Source organism: Quercus suber, unplaced genomic scaffold, assembly GCF_002906115.3.
Source record: "Quercus suber isolate HL8 unplaced genomic scaffold, Cork oak 2.0 scaffold_426, whole genome shotgun sequence".
NCBI classification, from domain to species: Eukaryota; Viridiplantae; Streptophyta; class Magnoliopsida; order Fagales; family Fagaceae; genus Quercus; species Quercus suber.
The window spans coordinates 386805-396739 of NW_027069877.1; the positions used below are offsets into that span (position 1 = coordinate 386805).

Sequence of the window (9935 nt, forward strand, 5' to 3'; positions counted from 1 at the left end):
TTGGTTTTATTTTTTGTTCCTATTTGGAAAGGATAGAAATAAAATACAAGAGATCCAATAGTAAAATTTTATATTTATTGCATTTTCATTATTTTTATATATAAAAAAAATTTCAAATTGACTGTAGCAAAAAAATTTTAATTTTTTTTTCAATTGCTTTCTATTTTTTATTCAATATTTAATTATATTTTTATTCAATTTACTTATTATTATTAAGCATTTATTGCCAGCGGGAACAAGTAGGAAAGCGCGTGATTAAGCATGCTTGACCCAGTAGCTAGCTTTTATGCATTGATGGGAACCCATTTTGATTAGGTGAAATTTTAGTTTAGCATGCTTGACCAAGTAGCTAGCATTTCTGTATAATGGGAACCCATTTTATAGTGTGCTACGTACCTTTTTAGGTTCTTTAAATTTCTTAAGTTACTTTACTAAATAGGTTTTTTTAAATTTTAGCTATTCTTTAATGATTTAATGGTCTAAATTTTGTCATGTTAGTATTCCATTAATAATAATCTTAATTGTTTTGTTTGTAACATTATTTTATTATTTTAAGAGTATTATATATTAGTAGAATGCTAACATGACATAATTTAGACCCTTAAATCATAAAAGAGTGGTTAAGATTTAAGAAATCTATTTGTAGAGTATGTACCTTAAAAAATCTAGAAGATCAGAATCTATTAAAAAAATGATAAATATCATCTAAATTTATCCATAAATGCAGTGTGCAACCTATGGCTGTAATATTATTTAAGATTTCTGATTTCACTCTTTCTTACTTTTTTTTTTCTTTTTTCATTTTTCTTTTTTCCTTTTTCTTTTTTCTTTAGTTAAGAATCCATAGAATAAAATTTGATCTTCAGACATTTTACTATTAAGTGAATAACTGAATTAGTGGATATTTATTATAATAATAAGAAAAAATCTATAGACAATAGACATACTCAATATACTTGGATGTCAACTTGTGATTAGCACACAATCATTTTACTTTTTCACCAATTGTCGACAGTGGACCTATGTGTAAATAATAATTTCAATTACAAGTTAATATTTAAGTGTGTTGTGAAATTAGATGTGAATTTGGGTGTATCTATTGATAGATTGTGATAATAATATCGTTAATAGAATAATATGGTGGTTTCAAGGGTGTTCAATGTTCTTTTTTGTGTGGGTTATATTTAGCTAAGCCCACGCTCAATGGAAACAGTAAATGACATTATACAGACTGTACGGTATTAGGCCTAGATTCAAGATTTCTACGAAATGACATTGACTCATTGAGCTCTCCCAAATCCCAACCCATCGATTCAGTATACTTGTAATACTCAAATCCCACTTTTTCTAATGCTAAAACTTTCTCAATGGGCTACTTGGATGATTCCATCCAAGTCTCGCTAGAAGTAAGCCTATGGTCATATGTATGTAGGCACAAGCTTGAGTTGTCTCATTAGTGACAAAATCGCAACCCGCTTGCCAAGAATTTTGCACAAAGCTCTTATTTTTGTGGAGTCTGGAAGAGGTAATGATAAACAGTCTTATTCTAAATTAATTTGAGAGATTAATTTCTGTACTCGAATTTGTGATTTATTGCTTTTTATAGAAGACACCATCACACCAAGATTCAACCTAGTCATCATTTTGGTACAATTTTTCAATAAATAAAAAAAGTTGTAAAACAATGAGCAAAATTTTAAAGTTCCACACACGAATACTGTGCACATTTTGTAACATCCAACGAATACAAGTTTATCCCATTAATTTCTCAAAAAAAAATTTGTTCAAAAACTTACAAAAGAATGAATTTACATTTGAATCAACATTGACTAATGAATCAATGTAAAAGAATAATACAAAATAATTTCAATAGTCATACCAATAAACCTGTAATATCTAGTTCACAAACCTACAATCTTTCCTGATCTCACCTTGACTTCCTGTAAGCAAATCAATGTAACCCATTTTCACCATAGCTGCTGCAAACTTATTAGCCCATGTTTCACCATGCCTTGCATTATTTCTGACAATTCCAACTGTAGAAGGGCTGCTCAAAAGAGATTGATCAGATGTCAATAAGCCATGGTGTTTTTTCAAATTTGTATAATACTTATTGTCAAGCCTATGTGGTGTAAGTACATCAAGTGGTACTGTTGAATCATCATTGCCACCATTTTGTGGACACTTGGTCTTTAGGTCTCTAGCAAATATGGGATCCATTGAAGGGTCTTGTGGATTTGTTTCATTGAAAGTGTATAATCGCTTTGAGAAAGACGAACAATGTGACCTTCCTATGGAATGTGCACCGGAAAGTGTCACCATTTCATCAAGACTAAGTCCTTTTTGCGCAAATCTTTGCTCGAGTTCCTGAGCATTGAAGGTAGGTGGTGGAAGGTTTAGAATAGGCTCGTTTTCATGTGAAATTCTGCCATCACGACGTCCTGATGGAACTTTGTAATTTATGCCTCCAACTTTGTAAGCACTGTCACGAGCAGCAAATGCAATAATGTCTGCACATGAGACTGTTTGTGGGCATTGAGCTTCAAGTGCAGCCTTTGCCTCAAATATCACTTCAAAACCTCTTAAGCTTGGATTGTTGACTGGACTATCTCTCTCGGCTAGATTTCCAGAAGTTGAATCAAGTAGGATAGAAGCATCACAACCCTGGCATAGATAAGATACAAAACATGATTCAGCTCTAACAACTTGGTAATTAAGTAACTTTCAAAGCATTCTTCTAGTAGCAAAAAAAGGAGGGTCTACAAATTTAGGTACATGAGTACGTCTATACGTAATGATCAACTAGGTTCAATCCCCACCTCTCACTTTGGTTTTCTATTCTTCCAAGTTATATGTTTTTTTGTATTAATTATTAAGGTGATTCCATCTGTCATTTTAGGATTTTTTTTTTTTTTTTTTCATAAAGAAAATTACAGATTCTATTAAATATAACATGATTAATGGGTCTTAAAAGTGACTTTGAAAAATGCATAAGAAGCTTAACAAAATATATATATATATATATATATATTAATGGGTCTTTAAAATGGCTTTGAAACTTCTCTTTTTCGATGAATAATTACTTTTAAACATGCACGAGAAGCTTAAGAAAAATGGCAAATTAACAGATTCTATAGAACATATAACAGAGTTAATTTGTGTTGCAAAGAGCTAACATACCCTGACAAAACAATCATGGAAATGCATTCTGATGATGCCAGCTGCTAGGCCAGGGTTCCTTGATACTGCTTTGTTCACAGTGTTTCTCACAATGGCCTCTGCAGAAGGACAAGTTGATTGATAGTAACCCACTTTGAGTGATGGCATTGCCAATGACACTGACACCATTATAGACATAGTAACAAAGAAAGCCAAGTAAATTTCGATGGTTGGCATAGTTACTCTACAACCCAAATAACCCAATACTGTAATGAATGAATGAATAAGAGACGAGCAAAGAAAGAACTTAGATGAAAGTTGAAAGAAGAATATTATGAGCAAGTTGGAGATGGAGATAAAGGTTGATGTTAACCAAGTATATATAGGCAAGAATATATAGTAAAGATGAGTGTGGCAGTTTTACTTTGTAAACAAAAACGTGTATAGCTGCATAGAAGAAAAGCTTGAAGCTGTCTAAGTTTGAGGGTTTCCATGGTAACTAAGAGGAAACATTCATTGGCTCACTTCAACAGTTGCTTATTTTACAAGATTTTCCATCCTATTAGCCTATCAGGTTTTGGAGTGGGTGGTCAAGCATGTATCTTCTTTGACTTTCATGGATGTCAAACTGGCAATGGCTAGATAAAATAACCTGCATACCCTTCAAACATACAAATTATGCAGACTAGGTCAGTGAGCTTAATTTTCATCTTATTGGGGTTCTAGTTTAACCATGATATAAATAAAATACAACAAATTCAATCGTACAATAGTAGAATTTATATTTTAAAGTATTTATTTTCTTTTCATTCTTTTTTTTTAATATAAAATTCAAATAGAATAAAGAAAGGAAAAATAATAATAATTTTTTTCTTGTCCCATAATTAATATATATATATATGTGTGTGTGTGTATAAAGGGTTTAGTGTTTGGCAACCATCATAATCATATATTAAAGATTAACTTGATTAGGAAGGAATAATCATTAATTGCCAGTGGGAACAACCAGGAAAGCGCGTGGTTCAGCATGGCAAGCTAGCTAGCTAGGTCTCTCACCTTGACCAAGTAGCTAGCATTTCTGCATTAATGGGAAACCCATTTTATATAGATGACAATTCAGTTTAGCATGTCATCCAAATGGGTCTTTGCCTGATTATTCTAAAATAAATAATTAATGAAAATGGCTTACAAGTCCCAGCTTTGATTTCGTAGACTAAATGCATTTATAATGACTAATGACTAGCTGTAAAAATACAACTAGTAGCTTAGTTCAACCACTTTGGTGTAACCGTGTTCCTTGCATCTCTCTTCATAATGTTTTTTTTTTTTTTTTCCCCCAAAGACAATTATGCATTGGATCATAGTACAATCCATAAGAAATTTGTACCCAATGGACCAAATAGGACGAAATTGACCTAATTGGACCAAATAGACCGAATAGACCAAAGTGGACCAAAATAGATCGAATAGACCTAAAGTGACCGAATTGTTCTCCCTAAAAATTAAACAATTTTTAAAAGTAATTTCTATCTCCCTATTTTTACAAATATATAATTTTATTAATTTGTGTTTTTGATTGATATTATTCCTTTTTGAAGTGGTTCGTATTCTTCTAACTACTTTTATTATGCATTACTACTATATTTTTCTAATTTATTTTGGTACAACTAAAATTCTTAAGTTTTAAATTTATTATTGAAATTTCTCATTTAATTAAGGAGATTATAATAATAATAAAAAATTATCTTATAATTACAATTAATATTACTCAAATAATTCTTATTACTCTCAACCTAAACTTGTCTTTTCTCATTCTTAAGTAATTGTACCAAAATTGGCTGAATGGATCGAAGTTGATTGAATTGAATGGAAGTGGACCGATGTGGACCAAATTGAACCGAATAAAGCAAATTGGACTGGATTGGATCAAATTGGACTGAATTTGACTAAATGGACATATGGACCGAATAGAACGAAGTGGACCAAATGAACTGAAATGGACCAAATAATAAACCAAAGTGTACTGAATTGGACCAAAGTGGATTGAAGAGGACCAAATGGACAGAATAGACCCAAGGGGATTGAATTGTTCTCCCAAAAAATTGAACAATTTTTAAAAGTAATTTCTATCTCTCTATTTTAAAAATATATAATTTTATTAATTTTTGTGTTTTCGACTGATATTATTCCTTTTATAACTTACATTTATATTATATTTTCTATGTTAATCAAATATTTTCTTTTTTATATTAATTTAAAATTTCGGAATTAATTTTGTCTTCAATATTTTATTTTAATTTTAATCTAACCAAAATCCTGGCTCCACCACCAAAAGATAAAGCGATGAACAGTTACCTTACATTTTAGTAAATCTATATCTTATATAATAATATATTAAAATAACATATTTGGTTAGAGATACAAATGTAAAACCAGTTGATTTGATGAAAACATGAATTGATTGTTCATAATCAAAAAACGACTATAGCCTAAGCTTATTGTGTTCCGTGTTGTATATCTATGTAGGGTTTTTATACCACGTGATTATCACTGATAATGAGAAAGTATCTCATAAGTCCATTTCACACAAGATTTTTTCCACATATAACAGGTATTTGATAGGATATTTTCGGTCATGTTAATCAACTCTATTAGTGTTATATATATATATATATATATATATATATATATATATATTGATATATATATACCCTTGAAGGGATGTTGACCCACTGGGTTTTACCCCAGAAGATGCGCCTTCATGCATTTTATTTTGGGAATAATCCTGTGTAGGAGCTTTTCCCTTGTTTTTCCTCTCTGTCGAGGGAGCCATAATAATCCACTTACTAGTGGTATAAATACAAATATTATTATTATCCCACTTATTAGTGTATTTATCCACGCATCACTGTCTGACTCTTGCAAAGAATCATTAGGAATATTATGGTGATTCACAATAGTTGACAATTTGGCACTACTAGCATTACCTTGAAATTGTCTGTGAAGTACAAACTCATCCATGGTTCATGAATAGGTTTATCAGTAGGAAAATCATAAGATAGATCTAAAGCATTATTAATATCAATTTCAAGCTTTGAAGCAAATTTGAACTTTACTTTTTGTCCAAATGGATCAGTAGTAATTCCATCATGTTCAACAAGAAAGGGATACAAAGCATTTATAAATGGCAAACCAAGAATCATTTTATCAGTCATGTTTTTGACAAGAACAAAAGGAATCTTGAAACAGACATTATCATGACAAATATGAGTATCATTTAGTTCATATTTAATCTTCATTTGAGAACCATTAGCAGAAACCAATTTTTCAGTTGATTTTTCAAAATATTTGGGAGGAATCAATCCTTCTTGGATACAATTCTTATCCGCACCAGAATCAATCATAGCAATAACAGTGAAATGATAATCATGAGAAACAGCAATTTTAACTTTTGTGAACCATTTTGGAGGAAGTACGTTATTAACAAGAGCAAGTTGAGAATCATCAACAACATTACCTTTATCAGAAAGAAGAGCCTGTTGACTGGATTCATCTCCATCTATGTGCTCATTTTGTTCATTATCAAACTTGTTTTGATCAATATTTTATCAATCATTAACAATTCTTGTTTAAGGTTATGGTTATCACTTTTCATATTTTTAAATTCATATTTTAATTCACTTATCTCTTGTTTAACAATATTAATTTCATGTTGGAGATCATTAATGGTTAAATCTTTGGATTTCTTTTATTAAACCTGTCCAAAGTTTCTTCAAAACTTATAATTGATTTAAGTTTTGTACCAGTTTCTTCCTTTAACAAGTTTTTTTAAACTTATCCAAATATTCTTTTTGTAAATCAGGGTTTTCAATTTGACTTATCAATTTGATCAACAAATTTTCATTTTCTTCACTTTTAGTGAGAGTATTAACAGATTTAACAACATTGCAATAAGAATCTCTGCAACCAAGTTTAATATTAGGAGAATCGGAAGAATCACCAGCAGAATGATAGCAAGAATCAGTAGAAGAAAAATCATCTTCCAAAGAATCAGACGAATTGTTTGATTCAAGGATTCTGAATAATTCTTCTTGATCATTATCGCCAATGTTTAACATGTTAAACTTATTTTTTAGTTTACCAGGTTTTTGTTTACAATCTTTACTGAAATGACCAAGTTTTCCACGGTTGAAACATTTACCTTTCCAGATTTTTTGTTAACATATTTTTAGAAACATTTTTCTATTTAGCATAAAAATCATTAAAATTAGTTCTGTGTTTTTTATAATTTTTGTGACTTTTATCATGTTTTTTACCCTTTTGCCGAGAAGGAGCAATTTGGGGCAAACCATATTGTTCACAAAAATTGCCCATTTCATATTTAGCTTTTCTTTATTTTTTAATTGGTGTTTTAACAATTTTCATCATTGCACATATTAATACCAAGTTTTTAATAGTGCTTAAAATATCACCATAAGTTAAATTATCATAATCAATGGAATCATTTCTACCAATTAATTCTTGTTTTACCTTATGAGCAAAAATAGGAGGCAGACCGTCAATAAACTTTTCTTTTCAATAAGGTTTGTAACAATCTTTCCTTTGCATTACTCTGGAAAGGAAAACATCTTGATACCATCTGTAATCAGACATAGTAGGACATCTCAAATTATTTAGCAAATTAGAAATTTGAGAAGAAACATTATACGGATTTCCAACAAAATGTTTGATAATAGTATAAATCAGGGTATTAACACCATTAGGAATACCTCGACCAATACGATTATCAAAAATAGGCAAACCTTCATCATTCTTTTTAACAGCATGTTTAATAGAATCTCTGGATTCTTCTGTGAGATATGAATCCCACCATCCACGAAGAGTACCAGAAAAACCAGTAGCAAGTAAGTCAACAATTTCAGGTTGATCAAAATCATGATTATTTTGGTAAGCAATACCATCCATAGACATATGTCCCATTTTGTTAATAATTTCTTGTTCAGAAAAACCATCAATATTCCATTCATAAATTTTATCAGCAGAAACAGAAAACTGAGTTTGAAAAGGTCTCTCTTCAAACTGCATATCAGGAGGAGTAGGTTTTGAATACCAATTTTTGTAAGAAACATGGGTTTGGAGGAACTTCCAACAAATCTTTTTATTTCTGGGAAATCATTTTCAAAAACCTTTTTAGCAGAAACAGAAGAAACAGTATCAGAATCTGTATTTTCATCAGAAACAATTTCTTTTTCATTTCTTGAAATAGTTCAAGTAGCATAATTACTTGTAGAAGTACTTTCAGTTTTAACTTTAAAATCAGCAATCATTTTTTCGACAGTTTCAAGAATTTTAGATTGAGAAGTTTTAAACTTAAATTTGTTATCATGACTAGGTAGATTGATCAAAGATTCCTCACTCTTGATAGAAACAGATTTTTCAACAGAAACAGTTTTTTCAACAATATTTTCTTCAATACGGTCAAGCTATTGACCAATAACATGCAAAGACTCATTACCAAAATTGTTTTGTTCAATAAGGCTAACAATAGGAGTTTCATCATCAGCAATTTTGAAAGGAGAAGCTTTAACATCAATGTTGCCAGTAGTTAACAAAATAGTCTCAAGAGGTGGATGACTAGACTTAACAATGGTTTTGTCACTTTTAACAAAATTTGATTTCTTTATCACATTCAAATGATTTTTTGAAATTTCATCTTTTGAAACATAATAATTTTCAAGAGAATCAAAGAACAAAATATGTTTTTTCAATTGATGCATCATTTCTTTCCATTTTCTTTTAACACGGTCCTTTTCAGATTAAGCAAAATTATTTTGGAAATATTTACTTTTTGTTCTATTTTTTGAAAGCATAAATTCATTGAATAATGAAACCATATCAATTTCAAAGTTTTCATCTAAAACAGTCAAAACTCTTAATTGGTTAACATTATTTTCAATAGGAGGAAAATCAGAATCAGATGGATAAACAGATCCAGTATCTTCTTCTTCTTCATCGGCAGTTTTGCCATATAGAGAGGAAGGTTCAGGTTTGGTGGAATAGCAAACAAAGCTTATTTGAGATTTATCACTAGAAACACCTTTTAATTTTAGATCAGTGGGTTTTTCAAAATTCTTTTGTAAAAAATCATTGAGATCTTGATCTCTTTTTGAAATACTTTCAGATCCAGCAAAGGAATGTCTTCCTTCGTTGATCCTCAAAGGTTGAATATTTTGAAAACTTATTTTAACAGTACCATCAAGATATTATTGAATATTTGTGAGATCTAGCTCATCAAAAATAGGTTTAGCAACAGGAGATTCTTGTTCCAACAACCATTCAGTGGGAAGCTTGACATCTTGCCATTGAATCATTTTTGGAACTTGAACTTTAGCATCAGGAGTTGAACATTGAATTAACATGGTTTTACCAGAAGCTTCTCTATTATTTAAACAACCAGGATTTAACTGAGTACCCAACAATATATAATAAAGAAGGTAAATCAAAGCAAAAAGTTTGCTACCTTCGTCCATGATATAACTAGATGAAGCAATATTCAAAGTCAAAGCTTTAATAATATTAGGATCATCCAAAGCAAGAGTAAGATCAGGATAACAGTTAAAATAAATAGGACCATCATACAAAGAAGCAATAATCATACCAAGAATGCTATCTTTAAAGTGCTTAGATCTAGCATCTCGTAAACACATGAGAACAGAAGCATTGATACCCTTTCTTGTGAGTGGTTTAATAGCAATTTGAACCATACCAATATGCAA

The 9935-nt window shown here is 30.3% G+C and overlaps 1 protein-coding gene across 1 annotated transcript; it reads right to left on the minus strand.

Annotated features, from left to right (window-relative positions):
• Window positions 1-1626: 1626 nt before the first annotated feature.
• Window positions 1627-3520, minus strand: LOC136062560 (peroxidase 5-like). Its single transcript, XM_065761738.1, has 2 exons — window positions 3181-3520; window positions 1627-2664 (listed from the first exon to the last, which is right to left on the minus strand). The coding sequence occupies exons 1-2, from the start codon at window positions 3394-3396 to the stop codon at window positions 1897-1899; spliced, it is 984 nt and encodes a 327-aa protein (XP_065617810.1). The 5' UTR covers window positions 3397-3520; the 3' UTR covers window positions 1627-1896.
• Between the last annotated feature and the right edge of the window lie 6415 nt (window positions 3521-9935).

What these genes read in the sequence shown, in the direction of transcription:
- LOC136062560 (XM_065761738.1), bottom strand. Translation starts at nt 3,396, where the DNA reads ATGCCAACCATCGAAATTTACTTGGCTTTCTTTGTTACTATGTCTATA. An exon ending in TCCATGATTGTTTTGTCAGG is followed by an intron (nt 2,665 to 3,180) that starts GTATGTTAGCTC and finishes TATCTATGCCAG; the next exon opens with GGTTGTGATGCTTCTATCCT.